The 23,909-nt window shown below is 43.4% G+C and overlaps 1 protein-coding gene across 3 annotated transcripts in view; it reads left to right on the plus strand.

The window, feature by feature from the left end:
- The window catches only part of Egflam (EGF like, fibronectin type III and laminin G domains), a 186,355-nt gene that overhangs the window by 97,574 nt on the left and 64,872 nt on the right, over positions 1-23,909 (plus strand). For 2 of the 3 annotated variants that reach the window (XM_060380501.1, XM_021652076.2), the window contains exon 6: positions 11,073-11,239. In XM_060380501.1, coding sequence (XP_060236484.1) covers positions 11,073-11,239 — 167 coding nt within the window. The remainder of the gene's footprint in view (positions 1-11,072; positions 11,240-23,909) is intronic. The other variant, XM_060380502.1, reaches the window with a different exon arrangement.

Below are 23,909 nucleotides of genomic sequence, written 5' to 3' on the forward strand. Positions count from 1 at the left end.
CCTGGTGGAAGGAGAGAACTGACTCCAGTCACTGTCCTCTGACCTCCTCATGTGGGCTGTCATGCAAGCACATTCGTGTGTGCGTGCACAACCCTACCCACACACATGGTGGAAAACGTAACCATCAGTTCAGCATAGGGTGAAGCTTCAGAACACCTCAGAGTTTGTGACTCACTTGACGGCTCTGACTGCAGCTTTGTTCCACCTGGAGTCAACTCTGAGATTTAGTCATCTTCATAAATCAGTAAACCACCAGCTTTCTTCTCAGGACTTCACTCATTACTAGAACTTACAGCAATAACCAGATGAATGACTGCAATATTTAAGAGGAATGTGGCCTTGGGTTGGTTTTTCTAGCCCTCAAATGTTAGGACTGAAAACATTTAAGCATTCTTTTTTCTCTCTCTGAGCTCTTCTGTTGCTTTTTTTGCAGGAAGGCCCCTGGCCTGCTTCTGGACTACATACCCAGCCCTAAAAAAAATAAAAATAAAAAATCTATGCCCACACAATCAATTTTGAAAGAATACAAAACAATGAAAAATGTCTCCACACCCCCTTGTATTCGTTTATTTGTTTTGTTTTGTTGGTTGTTTTTTTTTTTTTTTTTTGAGAAATTATTTAGGAAGATGGGGTGCTATAGTATAAGCTCTGCTTGCCAAAAGGACCAAAATTAGCAATAAGAAAACTGACTGGCTTAGATGTCAGCTGAGACTCCAAGTTAACAAATGATGCCTTGTGAAAGCAAGAATTCTTTTTTTATTACTTTACTTTCAGAATTGAAAATCTCAGAAGCACCTTGAAAACTGTCATGTGGTCCTAGAAATTCCGCTAGCCATTAAGGCCTTGGGCTTAGATGAAAAGGCTAAATGTTTTTGCAGAAATAAGATCCCAGGTCCTACAGGCAGCTTCCTTCAAATTTCAATTCTTCATTCTGTGATGGTGCCTAGTGAAACGCCTGCTCAGGGTGGTGGAAGTAGATAGATATAAATTGAATTTTCATGTAGCAGCTCTGGGAGCCATTTGTAAACTGCAAATGAAAAAGCCTGCTCTCCTCCTGCCCACCTAGGACAGGCTGCCAGTCAAGTTTATCAATGCCCCATTTGACCCCATCTGTTTGTTATTAGATTAGTTTAGACTAAAATGTAAATACAAAGAGAGTGGGAGAGCTGAAGGTCAAATAGATTTTTTTTTTAATGTAATGACTTAATGGTTTGGACTTCACACCACAGTTCATTTTTGTGGGGAGCAAAATTTGTATGACACTAGACTGTAAAATAGACAGTCAAAGCTCCACTGAGCACATGGGGCTTTCTCTCACTCCTGTCCCATTTGCTTTGGCTTATCTATGGCTTTGTGTCTTTTCTCTTAGAGCAAGGTTCTGCAGTCTTTAGGTCCCCAAAGGGCTCCTTAGGTAGAATTCAAGGGGTCTCTGTACTTGGTTGGAAGATCACTGTGTTCTTCCTTTTGGCAAGTGAAACTCAGCACTGTCTTCATAAATCAATGATGACTCCAAACCACAGTGGCAAAGCAGTTCCTGGGACTTCTGTCGCCATTGGACTGGTCTTTTTCTTGTCCCATTACAATTGTTGTTCATATCTCAAAATAGCAGCTATGCTTATCACTAAATTAAAATTGTTACAGTAACTGAAGTTCATTCCTGGGTTCTCTTATTTAACATTTTAATAAAGCAGCACATATGAAAGAAAATACTATACTTACTACTTAGGTTATTGCTATCATCGTAGTGATTGTGATCTTATGTTTAAAGTGATGCACGCAAAGCCATTCTAAGAAGGGGTACACGGGCTCTTTCAAACAGTCACTGTGGCATAAGAAGGTTAAAAGACTGCAATTTTAGGTCAGGGGTTGGCAGGCCTTTTCTTGATAGCATCTTTGCTTTATCAGAAACACAAGGTCTGTCTCAAATACTCTGCTGTCTCGTTGTCATAGGAAAGCAGCTGTGGACTTTAAGACCCCAGCTATTGTGTTCCCATAAAGGTTGACAGCTGCATTTCCTTGACCACTGGCTTAAGGTATCCTGCTATTCCTAACATATTTAATTTTCTCAAACACCCTTTGAAGAGCCTATTATGAACACCTGGTCATACAAACCTGTGTTATTAAAGAATGTGTACCAATCATGGGTAAGAGATTTAGAAGCCAATATGCTTTGGACAGTGTCATGAGGGATGAAGATGAACATAGTCCGAGTGGTGAGTGGCACAGCATGGGTAGGGACATGAGCCTTGGGGAATGCGTGCTTGGCATCTGAACTTATTTTAATCTTGGAAGTTTTAATTGACACATCAAAGTTGCTCATATTTGTGGGTGACCCAGTTTTGAAGGCGTCTGGGCAGGCTTCTTACATTAGCTCGGAAGGACACATCAGAGATAACTGTAGAAGAGGCAGGAGGAAGCAATATGAAAGGCTTAGGCTAGAGGAAGCCACTTAAGCAATGGCTTGGAGGCAAGAAGAAAATGTTCCCGGAATTGCTTAGAAAGCCTGGAGCTATGCACAGTGAGAGAAGAGTAAGAACAGGTCAGACCAAGAACAGCATTAAAGAAGTTTGCTTTTTATCCTGAAGGGAATAAGGAACCACAGGAAGTTTTAAGGAGGCAAGCAGTTTCAGTATTTGCATTTTTGAAAGGCCACGCAGACTTCTCAGGGAACACAGAGGTGAACGTGACCAAGTCCCCGTGATCCATTCCCTTGCAGTCTATGAAGGAAAGACAGAAGAGTGAAAGAAACTACATCCAATGTTGATAACGTGTGTCAACAGCGTTGGGATCAAGGCAGCGGGAGATTTCAGAGAAGCCCTTGGAACCCGCCCCCGAGCTGATGATGCTCGTGAGGAATAAAATGGGGGAGGGAGAGGTCCTTTTAAAACTGTCAGTGAATCCGATGTCCTTCGGCAAACGTTACACTTTAAATTGGGGAACCGTCATAGGTTTGAAAGAGGTCTCAAATGTCTGGTGGTAGTGTGCATTTGGTCCATTCCACCTCAGGCCAGCCAGGCAGCCTCCATTCTCCAGGCCATTCTGCATGTGTTGCCATGTCCCCCAGAGGGTGGCTTTCTGCTCCAACAAATTCTACTCTCAAAAATATTTTCCTACTGTGATGTAACTCCCTTGAGCCCAGTTTCCTAGTTAATGTCCATAAGATGCTTAAGCTTCACCGTGTCAGCATCAAGGACACCAGTTCCCAAACTGTAAAGGATGGTGGATTGGAAAGTGGTTGAGCATTTCTCAAAAGAGAAAACATGAGAGGATGCCACAACAGGTGTTGTGAAACTCATTTCAGTTGTGTTTGTGTGTGTGTGCGCGTGTGTACATGTGTGAGCATGCACGCACACATGAGTGATATTCTAAAGCTCACAGTGCCCAGAGCATGTCTTTCTGTGAATCATTGAAAAAGCTCTGAATCAATGTGGATTGAGGTCAGAGGCCCCAGAGGCTCCCTACCCTGTTCTAAAAGTTGCTTTTTACTTAACCTTCCGTGACTGATGGCTGCTTTCCTCTACTTCTGTACAGGCATTGATGCAGGGGCCATCCCTTCCAAGGCATATACCTTTATTCCTAACCTCTCATTCCTAATTGCCAGAAGGTTTCCCTTCTAATGAGCTGCCACTGATGTCTCTGTAAAAAGCCATTGGACACCCTATTCCCATGGGGAAAGCCTGGAAGTGTTTACACCATTATCCCCGGATGCAGTCTTGTCTCTTTCCTAAAGACTCTGTCCTGCCTCTCGTGCATTCAAGCTAAGCAGTGCCCACTCTTCGAACTTTGCCTTTAGTGGTCATGCGCTGGCTGAGTTAAGTGGCTCTTAACCCGTGGGTCGTAACTCCTTAATGGGCAAACAAACAAGCAAACCCTTTCGCAACATGAGGAACTCTAAAGGGCTGCAGCGTTAGGAAGTTGGGGAACCACTGTGCTGAGTGATCGACATAGCAGTGGGCCTTTTCAACAACTGATGAGCCTCAGAGCTCATATTGAGTATGTGACTACTTTGAAAGTCCAGATTAGCACCTTTTCTGCCGTAGGTTTCTGCTCAGGGTTTTCCCCCTGGGTGTCTATTGAACTGACTTGCTTAAAAAAACTAACATGACATTTTGTAAGCATCCTGTTAAATTTCTCTTGGGTAGGCTTTGCCCTTGCATTTTTATACATTGAAATCCTTTTGAATTTTCATTCTGTCATAACTCTTATGGAGAGTGTCTTAGCTAGGGTTACTAGTGACGTAATGAAACACCATGACCAAAGCAACTTGGGGAGGACAAGGTTTATTTCACTCAAAGTTCCATATAATCATCAAAGGACAAGAACTCAAGCAGGGCAGGAACCTGATGGCAGAAGCTGATGCAGAGACCATGGAAGAGCTTTGCCTACTGGCTTGCTCCTCCTGGCTTGCACAGCCAGCTTTCTTCTAGAACTGAGGACACCAGCCCAGGACACCACCCACCAACAGCGGGGGCGTGCACATCAACCACCGATTTAGAAAATGCTCTCTAGGCATGTCTACAGCCTGCTGTATGGAGGTGCTTTGTCAATCGAGGCTCCTCCTTGAAAGAGTCCTTATTTTGTTATTTTTGTGTTTATCATCGCTATTAATATTATAGAAAGCACCAAAAAGTGACTATAAAAACGAATGGTGGATGCATTGTTTCCTAAGAACTTGACAAAGCTGAAATGTAAATATTTATCCTTGAACCAGGAGAAAGGAAGATTTGGGAAATTGTAAAATTCTAGAATTATTCTGAACTCCGCATTGCAAATGACTTTAAGTTTTTGGTTCTCTTGAAGAAACTATTAGTTCAAATGAGACCTCCAAGGTACACAGGACTTTCATGGTGGCAACTCAGTGAGGGAACCCACATTTCAAAAGAACTACCATAGCTTTACATTAACAGAGCAGTTAATCAATGCACATTTACAGAATTTATCTTAAAAAGGAGTGTTTAAAGTATCAGAATCATTTTAAAATGAGTTCTAATTTTAACTGACTTTAAAAATTAATCTCTCTTTGATCACCTCCCCCTGAGGGGGGAGCAGCCTTACTAGGCCACAGAGGAAGACAATGCAGCCACTCCTGATGAGACCTGATAGACTAAGATCAGAAGGAAGGGGAGGAAGACCTCCCCTATCAGTGGACTGGGGGAGGGGCATGGGTGGAGAAGGGGACATGAGGGTGGGATTGGGAGGGGAGGAAAGAGGGAGCTACAGGGGGGATACAAAGTGAATAAATTGTAATTAATAAAAATTAAATTAAAAAAAGAAAAAATTTAATCTCACAACAACAATCTCAATGCTCTTCAGTGGCAGAATGTAATGGTTAATTTCTTTTATGAATTTGACAGAATTTTCAATGACCTAGGAGATGTCTGCAAATATGTTTGTAGAGATTTAACTGAGGTGAAAAGGACATTTGCTCAACTATGTCCATTGCAGCTTTATTCGTAATAGCCAGAAACTGGAAACAACCTAGATGTCCCTCAACTAAAGAATGGATATAGAAATTGTGATACATTTACACAATAGAATACTACTCAGCTATTAAAAAACAAAGAAATCATGAAATTTGCAGGCAAATGGATGCAACTAGAAAAGATCATCCTATATAACCCAAACCCAGAAAGATACACATGGTATGTACTCACTTATAAGTGGATATTAGACCTATAGTACAGGATAACCATACTAAAATCCACAGACCCAAAGAAACTAAGTAACAAGGAGGGCTGAGAACAAGAAGGGAAAATGAGGGGGAACATCTCTTTATCAAGTTGGAGGCCTGTGACAGGGTAGGCTCCTAGGAGCATAAGGGTGTTACTCTAGCTGAGCCTCCTGACAGGGAGGGGGAATGAAGACTGAAGTGACCACCTTCTAGCCAGGCAGGACTCGTGGAAGGAGGGAAACAACAGCCCACTGACAAAACCTGTGATCCAAAAATTACCCTACCTACAAGAAGTGCAGGGATAAAGAGGGAACAAAGATTGAGGGAAAGTCCCAACCAATAATTGGCCCAACCTGAGACCCACCCCACGGTAGAGAGCCAGCCCTTGACACTTATCATGATACTCTGATATGCTTGCAGACAGGAGCCTAACTTGACTGTCCTCTGGGAGGCTCCAGCCGGCTGTGGATCAAGACAGATGCTGGGACTTGCAGCTGAGCATGGGGAGGAGCTCCAGGGGTCCTGTGGTAGTATTTGGGGGAAGATGGAAAGAACTGGAAAGAACAGAAACCTTACAAGAAGACCAACAAAGACAATTAATCCAGCCCATGGAGGCTTACAGAGACTGAGACATCATGGTCTGGACCTAGGACCCCTGCACACATGTAGAGGCTGGGGAGATAATTCAGCCATTGAGGGAGTTTGCTGTTCGGTTCCCAACGCCGATGCCAGGCAGCTCACAATCACTGCAACTCCAGGAGGTCTGATGCCCTCTCCTAGCCACCCTGACACTTACGTATAGGTGGGGCACACACACACACACACACACACACACACACACACACACACACAAAGAAATTTGACACTACATTTTACATATACACACACACTCAAAATTTAAATACAGTTCTTAAGATATGCCATTTTGCACTGACTTCCTGCGGATTCTTCTAGATTCTGTTCCTGCAGGACCCCAGATGTACTGTTCCCCATTGCACCATTAGTTCCCTGGGGTAGGCTGTCTTTCCTATAAGCCTCACAGAATATAACTCCTGGAATGGATCCTGCCAGGGTAGGTACCCTAACCCTGCAGAATTTCATAGTATAGAGAAAACGAATGCTCACTAAGATTTTGATTGGCAATGGGCAAGGTGGTCAAAATGACACAAGAAAAGAAAGAAGAGAAAAATATGGTTCTGTACCTTTAGGTAAATTATTTTCTTTCTATGATTACAAAAGTAGAGGGGTAGGTCTGGCTCCTAAGCTTTGGGTATCTTAATTATCTTTGAGAATATGATTGAAGCTAAGGGGCTTTTACTCGGAAAAGCAAAACGAGGGCTCAAATACAGAATCTTGCTTCTAATTTCTGGGGACGCTCCAACACTTGGGCTGGGTTCTAGCACTGCTTGTGGTAAGCAACCCTGCCCCCCAAAGTGAGGCACTGAGTGTGCCCTGATGACTTGACCTCACTCCTGGTATTTTGAATAGCCATTGCTCACTCTGAATGTCCTACCCAAACATTCTTGCCCAGTCATTCTAATGTCAGCCGTAGATGTCTTGGCCTAACTTCTTCTGCGGTGTCAGATGCCTGACCTTGCCCTGTGCCAGTTCTTCGAAAGTGCAGCAAGTGTGAGCGCTCAGGGATGGCCCTCTGTACCCCGAACAGCAGAACATTCACAGTCCACTTCTCCTACTCTGGCCTTTTCATTGTTGGGGAAAGTGCCAGGATAGTGTTGCTATGGCGACTTGACTGCCAACATTGTAGTTAGGATAAAAACTCCTCCCAGTGGAGGAAGATAAAGCTATTGTTGAGGATGGTTTAAGACAATACTCCTGCCAGGTTATCTCTCCCAGCCTCACCTTTGTCCTTTGTACCTCAAGAGACTGGAAACAATGACATGAAAAACCTGACCCAAAACCAGAAGCAGAGCATTAAAGGTTTTGAACTGTTATTCAGTCTGCATGAGCTATATATTATGAAATTAAATGTTAATGATTTCCATCATTTTTGTTGGAAATAGGTTTTTTTTTTCCTTCGTGAAGTGAACAACAAATATAAAGTCTTCCCTCCCTCCCTCTCTCCCTCTCCCTGTAAGTTCTGCATGAAGATGGCTTCAGATATCTGCAAGGAGCTCTGGGCAAACAAAAGCACACCCAAAGAGATTAAGGCTCTTTCCTCTAGAAATAGCACAAGGGAAGCTTAGCAAATAATAGGAGAGTTTTATCTAAAGACCACATCTCTTCTGCTTTACTTTCTGGTATCTCCAGTGGCTTTCCTCTGTGAAGTGATGCTGTGTTAATGTGAATTTGCAAATGAGCTTCCTTCGCTCACTCAGCTTTTCCCTTTGAAGATAAAGTCATTTCAGAGAAGAATTCCACCTTTAAGACAAGACAGGGAACAACTCAACCCAGTGTCCTCCAATAGGCATGTCCTGTGATCTTTCTCTTTTCCTCCAAAGCAGGCACTATCAGAATGTGCAGCCCACAACCACTCAGCATGGTAAGCCCAAGGGGGTCTCTGTTTCCTGGGCTTTTAGTAAATCCTGCTGGTGAAAAACAAGGCAAGCATGTATTTAACAAACGAAATCCACCTAGGCTTTTTCTTTTTATCTCTTTTCCTATTATGCTCTTCACAGAAGACAAACAGACAAACGCCAACGTTTTGTTTCCTGCTACTCTCTAAATACCTGTGAGTAGAGGGCATTTAACACCAGAGGGGGACAGGGAACCAACTGAAGTTATAATAATTACCCTCTGCCCACCATCACCACGATTTTTAATCCGATATCAAGTTATTTTTGGTTATTTTCTTTGTTTTTGTGTCTTGTTTTGCTTTAACCTCATCCCATCAACCCAACTTGGCCTCAGCAGTTCTCAGTTACAACCTTGATCAAGTTTCTTGCCCTTTCCAAGCCGTAGTTTCTCTTTTATATTAAAGGCAGAAACAAAAGATTGAGATGTTTAATGTCAGTGTCTACTACAAAGGGTAGTTGTATGAGGTAAATGAGTCAAGGCATGAGAACAAGGCTTGGTGAGTGCTGGCAATTAGCAGCCATTGACACTAACCCCTCAGTTAGGCCCCCACCTCTGCACTGTCATCCCCAGCTCTGCAATGCCATTCTCAACTCTCACTTTGCCTTTAGAGGAAGCCACACTATCCAAAAGAGAGGTAGAGCTAGCCTATGTGAGTTTGTGTTTGGTTGTGGCATTATGAAGATAAGAAGGGACAAAATAAATTTTAAAAATTTTCAAGATGTACTTATTTTATTTACTTCATGTTTGGGGGTGTTTTTGCCTGCCTTCATGGGGTGTGTACCATGTGTGTGTCTGACATCCCCTGGCACTGGAATTTCAGGTAGTTATGAGCCATGATGTGGATGCTGGAAATCAAAACCTGCAAGAATAGGTGCTCTTACACACATGGTGTATACTCACTCATAAGTGGATATTAGACATATAATATAGGATAAACATACTAAAATCTGTCCACCTAAACAAGCTAAGCAAGAAGGAGGACCCTGGGTAAGATGATCAACTCTCACTCAGAAAGACAAACAGGATAGACATCAGAAGAGGGAAAAAACAGGGAACAGGACAGAGGCCTATCACAGAGGGCCTCTGAAAGACTCTACCCAGCAGAGTATCAAAGCAGATGCTGGGACTCATAGCCAAACTTTGGGTAGAGTGCAGGGAATCTTAGGAAAGAATAGAGAGATAGAAAGACCTGGAGGGGACAGGAACTCCACAAGGAGAACAACAGAACCAAGAAATCTGGGCACAAGGGTTTTTTTCTGAGACTGATACTCTAAACAAGGAGCATGCATAGAGGTATCCTAGAACCCCTGCACAGATGTAGCCCATGGCAGCTCAGTGTCCAAGTGGGTTCCCTAGTATGGGGAACAGGGACCGTCTCTGACATGAACTCAAAGGCTGGCTCTTTGATCACCTCCCCCTGAGGGTGAAGCAGCCTTACCAGGCCACAGAGGAAGACAGTGCAGCCAGTCCTAATGAGACCTGATAGGCTAGGGTCAGAGGGAAGGGAAGGAGGACCTCCCTTACCAGTGGACTGGGGAAGAGGCATGGGAGGAGAAGAGGGAGAGCAGGATTGGGAGGGGACGAGGGAGGGAGGGTGCTACAGCTAGGATACAAAGTGAATAAACGGTAACTAATAAAAAATAAATAAATTTAACAAAAGAAAATTCTAAAAAAAAAAAAAAAAAAAAGAATAGGTGTTCTTAATCACCGATCTAACTCTCCAGCCCATGCAAATGAGTTTTAACAAAATATTTTAACTTGGTGTATCTAAAATATTATTATTGCAACATGAATTTAATCTGAAGATGAAATCAATTTTATATTTACAAATGAGAGTTTTCCTTTTTTTTTCCTTTAAAAGCTTGTGTGCATTTTGTACTTATAGTACATATTAATTCATGCTGGCTATGTCTCAAGGGCTGACTAACCCTAACCACATGGGTTAGCAGTACAGTTTGGGAATATGCAGTGTACAAGCAGCTATGAGTTATTAACTTCAGAAGTAAGTAAGTCCCCACAATAGTGGCTGGTTCATCTTTATGGTAAGATACTAGAGGGGGTGCTAAGAGTATGTACTTCATGTAATCTTCATGGCAGCACCTTTATCTAGGTCCCTGTATTATTCCCAGTTTATAGACGGTAAAACTGAGACTTCAAGACAAATAAATAAAACAAATAAAAGGTTCAACTAGTAAGTAGCAGAGCTCAGATTTGAACTTGGCTCCCTCCAACTCCAGAGATTATACTGGCTTTGTGTGTGATGCTTCCTTGGTTAAAAGTCTAAATGAAGGCCTACCTTCTCTGCAAGGCCCTCAGAGGAACATGTGAAAATTTTGCACATTGACACAGATATGGTTTATTAAGGCTATGAATGTCTGTGAACATAGTCATCAAGGGTGTTCCCATGGCAATTCATGCCGTCAGCCACCCTATAAAACTTGTATTTGTTTACTCAGGAACAGATTGCAAAGCTATGAACTCTGTTCCGCTGACCTCTAGGGATGGGACTGCCAAGGAGCAGGCTTGTTTAGGGAACATCTGGAAAATAGACTTCTTGTGGATGAGCCCACATGGGGGTCTATGACAGCTCACGCAGCCAAGGCCAAGCAGGCAGGAGTAGACAGTCTCTAAGCAGTACTTAAAGGGCCCTAAAGATGATCTACTCACTTTTATTGACGACACTTACTGTTGATGACGTCATGGTGTGAAAGCAGGACCACTTTCAGATAGGAAATGTTAACTCACTTTTATGAGCATTGCTCTGGGAGTGAAAATGGCATTAGCGGCCGCAGCCAGCTAGCCTGTTTTCCCTATGGTAATTCTAAACTGTTGCTTTTTTTTTAATTATTATTTTTAATCATTAAAGGCCAGATTTTGACAAGAGCTGGACCATAATCCAAGAGCGGCTACCGATGGAATCCTTGGTTCTCAAAGGCCTTGATCCAGATACCAGCTACCAGTTTGCTGTGAGAGCCATGAATGCCCATGGCTTCAGTCCACGCAGCTCGCCCAGCAACACCATCCGAACCCTGGGTGAGTGCTGTACCTGCCCTGAAGAACTTGAACAGCTGTTGGGTTGCCTCTCAGAGCCTCACTTGCCCGGCATTTGTTAGTACCCAACATATGAATAGCCTGGACGGGGGGGGGGGGTGTCTTCCCAGGATCCCTCCTGCAGTTTTCCCAGACCTTTGAAGGTTCCACTGAGCACAGGGACACAGGCTATTTCTGTTTCTTAGCAGTCAGGGAAGGTTTATTTTTTCATCACCCTTGGGGAGTTTGCTGTCAGTTTTTGTTCACCATCAGGGGCCAGATTGCACAGCCAATGACATGCGCAGTCAGTCTCTCCTTACCTCTCCTTCTCATCATCAGTTCATCTTGGGAACCCTAGGGTGGGGGGGACCCTAAGATGTCCTAGACTCCGAAGGGCTAGCAATTGCCTGCCAAATCGAGGGCTCTCAGCTGAGTGTGGTGGGCACCTGTGATCTCATCCCATGGGTGGCAGAAGCAGGAGGATCACTGTTCATTCAAAACCAACCTGGGCTGCTTACTGAGAGCCCGTCTTAAAAACGAGCAAACACAAACAAAACAAAAGAGGCCTTCAAGTAACAGCGGCCTCTCTGAGCAGTGGTCAGTACCTCAGGACAGATGTTGGCATGCTAAGACATAACTTGGGGGTCTAGGTTGACTGTGTAAGTTCTCACGGTGCCTCTGCGGATCTAGAGGAAGCTTAGGACCAACGTTGAGCAAATAAACTGAGGCTTTTCTTCAAAGACCGATCTTGTCTCTGGGTCTGGGGTTCAGCAAACTGTCACATGATGTCAAAAGCCGTACTTTTATTAGAAGGTTCAGGCAAGCTTGCCGACCCCAGCCTAGGTCGGCTTCAAGGTCGTTGTATGTTGGAAGCAGGGTTACATTTACATAAACCTAGGTCCATGGGTAGTGAGGACTCGGAAGAGAGGTACAGGCACGTTTTTGCTTGAAAGCTTTATGTCTGTGCAGCTCAGCCCACAAATTCCTCCAGAAGAGCCCTGCAGCTGCTGTAAGCCCTGTTTACCAGAGAGAGGGCTCTACTATGAGTGAGTGGTTGGTTTTCCGTTGGCTCACACGAAGCCCTTTTTTGTTGTTAGTATCTGAATAGGTTTTCCCTCTCTCCTCTTCCAAGGCAAACGCTATTCCTGGAAGAGGTTCACAAGGGCTGCCAAGTCCTGTGCATGGGTTTCCCTTCTTCAAGTTGAATTGTTGGAGTCGCAGTGAGGCCTCAGCTCTACAACTGCTCCCTATCACTCTCTTTCCCCACCATGCAACAACTATGATGGAAGAGTAATTGTTTCCTCATTCTTCAGAATGGAGACGCTGCCCAAACAGACTCTTGCAGTGAAGACCGCCCTTTCCACAGGCAGGCTAGCCATTCTACTTCAAGGGAAGGCCGCCTTTCAGTCTTGCTAAATGTGTCAAAATCACGAGCTACGCAGCTCACTGTACTTCAAAACAAGTGGGTTGTCTTCGGCACATTGTGTGCGCGTTCATTGCTCTTTCCCAGCCCTTAACATGAGGCCTTTGTGTTCCATACTTTCCATCTGTTCGCAGTGTCCTCTTACTCAAAGAATGAAGAAAAAAGAAAGATAGATGTAACAGCTCAGGCTGACCTTGACCTTGGATGGCTGTGGGAGTGTACCCTAGCTTAAGGAACAGATGGGTGGATGGGTAGGGATATGGAGGTTATTCTTTCTTTAGATGATGTACTGATGTGATCTTCGAGGTTTTTTGCTCATATGTTTCTTGATCCTATTTTAAGGGAAAGTGTGGGGAAAGAGATGCAAAAATACTTTACCAATAGGAAGTATTGTATTGCATTTTTGGCTCCTGGAGGAAGTAAAAATTTATAGTTTCATAGTAATTGTTTACAAAGGATGACAAAGCCAAACAAAACAAAACCAACAACAACAAACCAATGCCACACCCCCATGAAAAAACCCCACCAAACCTCAGTGAAGACTTTATGAAGGGCTGTTGTTGCTTGTGGAGTTTTGTTTTGTTTTTGAGGCATAATTCTCAAATAGCACAGGCTAGCCTTCTATTCCTTGTGTAGCTAAGGGTGACCTTGAGCTTCTGGTCCCCTTCTTGAATCCTGGAAGTGAAGGCATGTAGCACCATTTCCCATTTATACCATGGTGGCCTCATACATGCAAAGCAACCACTGTAGCACTGAGGTATATTCCCAGTCCAGTATATTAACAAATATTGTTAAATAAACAGAAATCTGCTGTTCCTGCATATGCATGGTTACTCAGATCAGGATAATGGGAGGGGACTTTGTTTGATGAGCCATCGCATGGAAACATAAGAATGCACTGTGATGCTTCGTTGTTTTCTTCTTGGCTACGCTACCGCCCTAGAAAACCCCTTATTCCTGCACATTCCTGTTCTTAATTTGGTATTGGTTGTAAACTGTATTTGCTTCCAAAACACTTTTTTTCCTGCACAAAAATTACACACATGCCAACCAGCATTATCCGACTTTGAAGTATTAGGGTTGACCCTGGAGATGCTGTTGTGAGCGAGGCCGCACACCATGCAGTTTACTTGCGTGAAATCCATTCATTCCTCCCAGAAACCCAGGGTGGGACAGAGAGCATCCTCTCCTTATAGATCGATCAAATTTTCCCAGACTGGTCTTTACGAAGGCGGGATTTGAAGCTGCGTCTGCTGGCTGCGTAGCTATTTCACTGAGTGTGACTCAGATCAGTGGACTCATTCTGCTAACCCACAGTAGCTCAGAAGAGGGTAAGCACGATGGGTCAGGGAAGGGTGGGGTAGTCTGTAGACTCCTAGCCCACCCAAGATAACCTTTCCTCTGTTCCATCATTCATCTCATCTCTTCCATTGTGTCATGTTGTGTAAGTTGAGTTGTACAGTATATAAGTAGGACGTCTCAGCTGCTCTTAGATCTGGCCAATAGCCATGGGAGGGCAGAGGCAGGCTGTGCTCAGCCAAAGCGAAGGCCATGGGGTTTGGGTGAAGGCTTGACAGGTGTGCTTCAGCCTCAAGGATCTGGTCCTCTCTTGAGGAGCAGGGCTCTTTCAGACCCTCTAAATGCTGGTGCATTGCCCTGCATTTACCTCAGGCCTCTCATGGGAGGTGCCTCACAATTCAATTCCGATGTTTTTTCCATGAGAAAATGGAAAATTAAATAAATAATTTTTTAAAGACTGAAGTTCTCTTCTCTCCTTATCTCCATCCTGCTCTATTTTTTTTTAAATTCCATGAAAGGAAGCATTATAGTTTGCCTTTGATCTTGTAAATGACTAGTTGATATGCCAGACTGAGGGCCTTGGAGGACAGGCACCTACCCTATCTGTTGATCACTTACCTACTGAGCCTCATGCTTAGCTCAGTCAGGAAGCCTAGGGGCAGGAAATAAAGGACACGAGTAATAGATGGGGTGGAGCTAAAGCAGTTCTATTTTTTTTTCATAAAGAGATAAGTTACTACACATATTATCAATCCTGAGATTATGTAATTTCCCCAAGGAATGGACTGTGACCTTAGCACCCTGAATCTTTTAGTTTCTGATATTTCATCCTTGTAATATAGTCAGAGAAAGAATCAATAAATTCCTTAATGAAGTGGATCTGGGGTCCTCAGGGCAATCCCCCATAGATGCATTCTTCTTGTTCCTGCCAATAGTCATTTTGCTCTTACCGCCTCAGGCCTTTGGCACCTGCTGTTTCCTCTGCATGGAGCTCTCTCCCCTCAGATCTTTCTGTGGCTCTGACAACCCCCTCTCTTCCTGCTTTTAGGTCATAGCTCACTTTCTTAGGCGTCTGCTATCCCCATGTTCTTGCTTCATTTTCTCTCTAGCAATGTCACTGCCTGGTACTATTATATGCATTTCATTATGTGTGTCTCCCCTGACAATAAGTTCCTTGTTGGGGCTTGAGAGACCGCCCAACCCCCTCCATCCTGCCAGCACTCAGTAAGTGCTATTGAGTTCATGTGTGAGTGTACCTTAACCAGCCAAGGGGCTGTTTTGGAGGTTGAGTGAATACATGGCTGGTGTCAAAGCAGAGGCAGGCAAAGGTGACCTAGAAGACCACGCAGGCCCAACATGGGCTAACCACTGGCAAAATTCTTAGGCAAAGACATCAAAACCTCCAGAACTACAATGTGACAGAAATAAGGAAAGAATAAATAGGATTAAAGGAAAGATTGGGGGGAGGGGCAAGGAATGGAGAAAGTGGCCCCGGTAAGTTTAAATTCAAGGCACGAGGGATGGCTGGGAGGACTCACTGATGGGCAGTGAGAAGGAATATTTGTGTTCTATTCCAAAGCAAGGCCTCAGTTTTCCCCTGCGTGCTTTCTTAACCATCAGGATAAATGTCAATGTTTCTTTTTCACCTTTGCCTCTGTTCCTAAGAAGTTTCACCGTGGTCTTGGATCTTCAAAGACTTCATAGGAATGTTATGTTTGGGTTTCTGCCATTTCCCCAAGTCCAAGTTTTTCTACAGTTTTAGATCGTCCTCTTCTAGCGATCTGAGACAGATTCACATAGCTCCAATTAGTCAGATTTCCACACCAAATGTTGTGCCCTACCCTTCCCGGTGTCCGTTGGTGTCTGTTTCTGTTCTTGACGGTTTAGCGTCTATGTGTGACTCTGCCTTTTACCCACCTTTGCTCTGAGATTGGGACCCTTACTTTCCCAACTGTCTTTGCAGAGACCAGCTTCCGTATGCTAGGGCTGCCAGGTACATGCTACGTACATGACCACAGAAGAGATTTTTGCCTCTCCCCAGTCTCAAGTAAGGTTTTCTGTTAGGTAGCTGTGGCTCAAATTTACTGTAGCAAGAGTGCAGGCAGAAAGCACATAGAAACAGACGTGGGCATGTTCTAAAGATCTATAGGAATCAATCAGGAACCATTCTGAAATCCAGGACATCATCTTCCAGCATCCCCCGTAGCCCGATGCATGTGAGAAACCCTTGCCAGTCTTGAACTTTTAACTGCTCCGAAAGCCTTGTTCTTTTTTTCAAAACAAAATCTGGTAGCCCACTCCGAGCTTGGGAGATATGCAGATACTCAAGGTGCCATATTTTCTCTTTCCCTCAGTTTCCCCATCTCTGTGATCATAATAGTGATGTCTGGTGAAGGTAGTAATTTCTAATTCCCAGGATTGTTTTGAGGAAATGGAATAGAGATTACGCCTTCTGCTCATTCTTCAAAGATGGAAAATGGAAATGGTTAATGGTTGTTTCCTCCATGCACAACTACTGAAGCGTAGCCAGTGTCAAGAACAGCCATCGCTGAGACTATTCACCTTTCCTTTATGACTCCATATCCTGAGCTCTAGCCATGGTACATGAAAATGTGAGGATCCCAGAACTCAAACACAAGTCCAAGAGAAAAAAAAATTCCCTTGGCCAGGAAGTGGACAAATGGAAGAAGTCATATGAGTTAGGAACACTGGCATCCTTGAGGAGGGTTTTTGTGAGTATGGGGATGAGGACTTCCCTTTATCTTCTGAAGTTTCTATGATTGAGTCTATGAGATCAGTGAATGGCAGCCATAACAACAGGAGAAACAGTCTACAGATTTACCACCCCCACAGGGCTACCACCAAAAAGAAATGAACCCCACCCCACACTTCCAGTGAGCTCAGTACACTAGTATGCCCTCTTTGTGTGATAGGTGAGCTTAATCTTCAATGGCAGTGGGATTCCCCAGAGAAGGCATGCATGATGAGATCCTTCTGGGGAAAGCATTCAGAGAAAGTGGACTTTCTCCCTTGATCATCCTCAAGAGTGTTCAGGTGAATGTGTTTTAAGCACATCTAGGTTGTCATTCCCTGAAAGTCGCCCAGTGGACCAGTTAGTAGCTCTGAAAGACTGGTTAAGGACACCAGGCAGGTAAAACAATGTGGGTACAAGGCACTGTGTACTGTGAAAAATCCCATTCCCTACATAGCTTTAGGCTGCTTGTCATGTCGGTGGAAATGCTGAAGAGACTGAAGCAGGGGATCATGAGCTCAAGGCTAGCCTAGGCTACAACTGGCGACATAGCTTAGTTGGAAGAGTGCTTGGGTAGCATTCACAAAGTCTTGAGTTCAATCCCCAGAATCACATAAATGATGTTGTGGCACATTCTTGTAATCCCAGCACCCAGGAGGTAGTGGCAGGAGGATTAGACATTGATGGTCATCCTTCCTACATAAGGGCTTCTAGGCCAAACTAGGCAAGACACCCTGCCTCCAAAAACAACAAAAACAAATAAACAAACAAAAAAACCTCAAGGAGAATTAAAACTAATGGAGCACAGAGCTATATTTTGTATCTATAGTTTTTGTTAGTTGTTTTTTTTTAATCTCCCCAAAGTCAACCACATACTCAGTCAAGGATCCATAAATTTTTCTATGAAGGTCTAGTTAGTAAATATTTTAGACTTTAGACTCCGCTATTGTTGAAGAAAGCAATATATATATATATATATATATATATATATATATATGATAAATAATATGCATGAGTGTGCTCCAATAAAAGTCAATTTATAGACACTGAAATCTGAATTTCTTATAATGTTTGTGCATCATCAAAAATTTATTCTTTAAAGAAATTTTCCATTCCTTTTAAAAACGCCAAAGCTATTGTCAGTCCATAAACAAGACAGGTGAGCTGGCCTTGCCCTGTGGATTTGTTTGTTGAGCTCTTCGGTGTAGTTCTGGAATTCATCCCCCAAAGTTTAAGTGTCTCTAGAAAATCTGGGGAATCCTTTTTTTCTTAAGTAGCAATTTTGCCAAGCTTGGATGGAACCAATTAGCACAGAAAAATAAAATTATTCCCTTGGCAGAGCTCTGCTTTTTAGTTTTTGAAGGATATTCTTGAAGAGGAGACCTGAGAGCCTCAAGCCAACAGCAGGAGAAAGGGGTTGCACTGCTCAGTTTCAGAGAGAAACTTAGGGAGGGGAGAGCAGTTGGGCTGGGCTTTTCTCCAGGATGGAGGGTTGGCCTGTAAATTAGAGCTCCACAGATGTGTAAATCTTTAGAATGGAAGATGGAAGCAGAGACTGGAGGAGGAACAAATCACTGGTCTCACCCCCTAGCACCGAAGAACCTGCATTTTAAGTGTGTATGTATCTGTGCATAAACGTAACTGCAAGTGGGATTTTACATTCAGGGTGCCCGCAGCAGTAATCACTCTATTGATTTGCTAATGCCTGGACTCATGTAAATCTGAATTACACCCATTTGCACAACTTTATTGGCTTTGAAGGGAATGATTCACTTCGCTGTTTAAATACCTGATACCTATTAATTGCTCTTTGGAGGCCTTTGTGCATGCTATCATACATTTATTTATAATCGGCACACCAATATTTTATCCTCTAGCTAGAGAGAGAAGACAAACTAAATCAAATGATAAAGAATTATCATTTCCCAAAGCCAAGGCGTACTCCATGCTCTGGTTTTAACAACAACACAGTTTTCTATTGAGACCATGATGATGTGGGCAATGTGGGGTGTCTTTGTGTTCTGGGGAGACATTCCTCTCACCTCAGGTGGACTGCAGCTTTAGAGTACTAGGTGCTCAAGGTCACACAGACTTCGTGGAGTCGGTGGCTTCCTGGTTCTTGTCCTGCAAATTAAAAGAATGAAATTCATGAATCACAAAGGATGAGTTTTAGAAATAAATGTATTATAGATTGACGTGTGAGAGCTTAAGAAAGAGGAAGGGAGAAGCTCCTATAAGCAGGAGGGGTTCACGGATGCTATCGGTATCCCTATCTGGCTGCTGGTCTAGGGGCTTTTTAAAGGCTTTCCGGCAGAAGCTGGTGGTGGCATGAGGCAGTGTCTGGCTGTCTTAATGTCCCACTGCTGTGAAGAGACCATGACCACAGCAACTCTTATAAAAGGAAAGCTTTTAATTGGGGCTGGCTTACAGTTCCGAGGTGTGAGCCTCTGGGCCTGGCTTGAGCTTCTGAAACCTCAAAGCCCACCCCCAGTGACACACATCCTCAAGGCCACACCCTCTAATGCCACTCCCTCATGACCAAACATTCAAATCTGAGTCTATGGGGCCTGTTCCTGTATAAACCTGGGGGCCTTCTCTCCATGTCAGCCACTTCCTCACGTTTCAATTCCAGGCTAAGGAATCATTTAGAAGAGTCAGCGAGGACCAAGAAGCCAGCCTCTCTTCTGGCACTTCGGGTGTCCATCAAGGTCATTCTCAGAGCTGCTGATCTGGGTCACTGCTCTGCCTGAGCAGTGTCTATCTCACATTCCCACCAATCACTTCTTAGCATCTGAGTCCCACTTCATGGGTTCTTTGATTTGCAACCATGGTTCTTTTAGCAGATATTAGGGTCCAGTGGGACCTGCCAGCATTTCCAGGTCCTTCTGGGGGTTGGACAAAGGACATGTGGAGAGTGGGAGAAGCAGACACAGTTTATAAAGGAAGCGTGCATTTCTAATAGAGAAAGTGGAAGAACTTGAGGGGGGATCCATAACTGGGACTTTTACGGGCTATTTGTACATAGTGAGCTTTTTAAAATGCATGCCTCATCTGTTACACGGCAGCCATGGCTGCTAGGTACATTCTTTGACATAGGGATTTTGGTTTCATGCTCTCCAGTTTAACACAGTGTAGAGGTGTACAGAATAAACTTGACACGTTGGCAGACTGTGGGAGGGGCACAATGTGTCCGATGGCCCTCTTCTGATGATCTAAGTGAATTCTAAGCAAATGCACACACCTTAGGTGTCAGTCCCCCAAGCCGGAAGTAAAGAGATAGACAATTGGGTTCATCTGAAGCAAGCCTAAAGAAGAGCTTGTTTGTGAAAGCTTGTACAACAATAAGAAGGCCAAGAGAGGACACTTGGCAGGCATCTGGAAAGATAGGAAGGTCATGGCTTCCAGATACAACATGAGAGATTTTCACAAATGACTCACAGGTAGAAATTATGGGGAATGAAAACTCAGATTCTTTTTTCTCTCCCCTCTTCAGCTGGTGCTTCCTGATAGCAGAAAACATCAGAAAGCCAGCCATGCTTGCTTCTCAGAGCACAGGAAAGAGTGGAGCAAGGTAGTGCGAGGGTCTGGGGCCAGAGAGAGGAACCCACCATTATAAACAATAGTATAACCAAATAGAACAACAAAATGGTGCTTGTTATATATATATATATATATATATATATATATGGGTTATATACAGTGTGTGTGTGTGTGTGTGTGTGTGTGTGTGTGTGTGTGTTTCATTCGTTTACATTTAGGGCACCGATGCGTCATCTACCCATAACTTATCATTGTTTCCCTGAACATAGGCAGTGATGAAAGCCCCAGTCAGGCCTCTGTGTCCTAAGACGTTATACTTGCAGAGCTGGAGAGGGGCCACCTCCGCTTTGCACATAAGGAAAAAGGTCTATAAACGCAGTAGCCTTCTCAAGGTCAACAACTGGCAGGTTTGCATGGAAGCCAGTTGGTGATTGATTTCCACACTAGATCCCTTATTTAGTGAGATTATTTTCTTAAGAGCTAGTCCCTAGGGCATTCAGGGAAGAAGACCCATCATTGGATGGAGGGAACCTAATTAGGCTGGGTACAGTTTGCAAGGTCTGGAGGCCATAGGAAGATACTGAACTTGGCTGCTTCTCAGGGCAACATGAGGATGCTGGGAGAGCTGGAGGCACTAGATGAAGGGACCATAAAGTCTTCCCTTAGATTTTAGCAAAACCATTTGAATGAGGCTAAGCTAATCAACATGTTAAATCCCAAAACAGAAACATCTTCCTCATTTCTAAATAGAACTGGGCTTTATGCTCTGTAGTGCTTAATAGAAAAAGAGCAGCGACATAAGATATTTTACAAAATGAGACTGTAAATACTCTCTAACCTTGGCATCTAAAATCTATTTATTATAGAATATCTGATAGACTTTTAATGAATGATGACATCACAGAACATAGACTCTTTTTTTTCCTATAAAATACTGTAATGTAAATAAATATAGGCCTTCCTCATTAAGTTACAAATGGTGGTATATTCTACTGTGACACTCCGCTGAATGTCTCTAAGGAGAGCTGGGCATTTAGATTGTTTTGTAGCCATATCAGATTTTTTTTCTGGTGCTTTTGACCACCCTCTTTTTTTTTTCTCTTTCATGTATGTATGTGTGTGGTATAAATACATGCATGTGTATTTACAGTCTGCATGTGTGTGGATATACACATATGGAAATCCAAGGTTGAGGCTGCAGAGCATCTCCAAACTGTCTTCAATCTTATTCCTTGGGGCAGACTCTCTCAAGAAAACCCAGATTTCCCCAATATGCCTAGTCTTGCTAGCCAGCTTGCTCTAAGGCTTCTCTGTCATTTCCTTCCCAAGGTCAAAATTAGAGACAGGCTGCCACACCTACTCATCATTTTACCTGGCCTCTGGAGACCGAACTTGGGCTTGGGAAGTGTTTTAACTGCTGAGCCATCTTCCCAAAACACACAAATGGAAAATGAAGTCACCTGTTGTAAGGATGCGCCTTTAAAGTTGGGCAGGTCCACTGCTTTCATTCTTTAGAATGGTCCTGCCACCCTGACCTCATGCTAAAGCACCCGTGGGAGGAGAAACTGTCTGAAGTGAGAGTCTCCCTTTAGCTATCTGTCTATCACGTTTTTCAATTGAAAAGTTAGTGTTTAAGAGTCATATAAGATCTGAACTTGCAGCAAAGATACAAAAAGCTGCTTTTACACAAACTATCAAATCAATGGACGTAAGGATGAGAAGCGCCCCCAGACACGGAATAGCTAGTGATCTTAACAGCCTACCAGACCCCTGAGGTTCTTTCTTCTATTAAAAATGAGTGAATCTTTCCTTCTAGATAGGATAAGGATTAAAAGTCACCGTTGCTAACAACTTGCTAAAAGATAAGAGTCAGAATGGAGAAACAAAGGCCCCTTTCCTACAAAGAAAAAGCTGAAGAGAAGAGAAATAGGTCCACATCCAGATTTTCTCTGCAGATAAGCCATATCACTTCCTCTGGCTGGAGTCGATGGTATCCATCAGGGAGCTTCTGCTTGTTCCTGGATATAGGCACTACAAGAATGGCAAGCAAGAGAGAGGCTGACCGGGCTGTAGAGATACTCCCAGAATACACTGTGTTCAGGAAGCTAGCTGGGGGTGGGGGTGCAGGCTGTGTAGATGTAAAGAAAAGAGTGTCACAGGAGCCTGAGGCTGAGATTCTCCACAGGTATTCTGGAGTAAGTAGTCTAAGGAGTGACCCCCTGCTAGTCCACCCATGGCTACAGAGCAAGAGAAGTGTGCTGCTGAGGTTTTACTGAGAAGTGGGGCCGGGGAGACCAAGACACAGAGGTAAATACAGATGGGCAGGCAGGCCTTCCGTGGAAACCCAGAGCCTCACTCTGACAAAGGAGCATCTTCAGCATACCCAGGTGATGTTGACAATAGCAAGTGGAGGTTTCAGACCTCAGAATTCTAGGAAAAATAGATCCCCTTTAACAGAAGAACATATTGACTTAATGTGTCCGAATGATGGAGACTAGCATCCCTCCCCCACACCTACAAAGGGAATTATGGGAGACAATTAAAAGAGGAGCAAGCTAAATCAACCAGACTAGGAAAAAACACTGGCTGGGGTTTTATATTCAATTTCATTTCATTAATTCTTATTATTTCTTTAATTTGTTTTTGCTTTTAAAAAGTTTAAACTTTTGCACTTTAGTAGTTTAGCCATTTTGTTTTGGTTATATCTTATCTAAGTGACAGACTTTTTCCTCCAGCATCTCTTCTTAAGACACTTCCTGTTTTTCATAACCTCTAACCCATTTATTTTTCTTCTCATTTACTTTTTTCTTTTCACCTTTCCCTCATAATCAACAATTTAATCACTGAGACCTTTATCTTTAAGAAACTATAAAATTTATTTTCTGCGACCAGTTACCTTACGACTGCTGTCTCTGAATCCCACTGGGGAAGTTAACTGCTGTTGCAAGTTAGCGCTGGGACTGGCATCAATCTTTTATCTGCTCCTGCAGTCAGTTTTTTCAGTAAATAGACCTGCAGGGGATAGAACATAACCCACGACCACAGCTCATCAGGAAGACTCAGATAAAACAAACAAAAAGATCAAGGAGGAAAAACTAACAGTGGAGGACACATTTATTCCAACAGTCTTTCAAAGTATAGCCAAGAAACAAGATATACACACACACATATACTCACAAACACATACACACACATACACACACACACACATACACACTACCTTCACAAGCTCACAACTTGCCAATACTGGACCCCAAACATGATGAGCTAGATGAAATGGCAGGAAAAGGTTTCAGAGCCCAACTCTTAAAACATATTAATGACAAAAATAAGTGGATGAATGAAGCAAGGAAATAAAATCAAGAGCTAGATGAGAAAGTCAGCAAAGTGGATGAAAATTTCAAAATTAAAGACCAGAAGAAAAAAAATCAGCATGATAATTGAAATTCTGTGGGGAAAATGAGTTAAACAAATGCTGAAGGCTGGAGAGATGGCTCAGAGGTTAAGAGCACTGGCTGCTCTTCCAAAGGTCCTGAGTTCAATTCCCAGCAACCACATAGTACCTCACAATCATCTAAGAAGAGTTCTGGTGCCCTCTTCTGGCAGCGGGTGTACATGCAGGCAGAACACTGTATACATAATAAATAAATAAATAAATA

Source organism: Meriones unguiculatus, chromosome 3, assembly GCF_030254825.1.
Source record: "Meriones unguiculatus strain TT.TT164.6M chromosome 3, Bangor_MerUng_6.1, whole genome shotgun sequence".
Lineage (NCBI taxonomy): Eukaryota > Metazoa > Chordata > Mammalia > Rodentia > Muridae > Meriones > Meriones unguiculatus.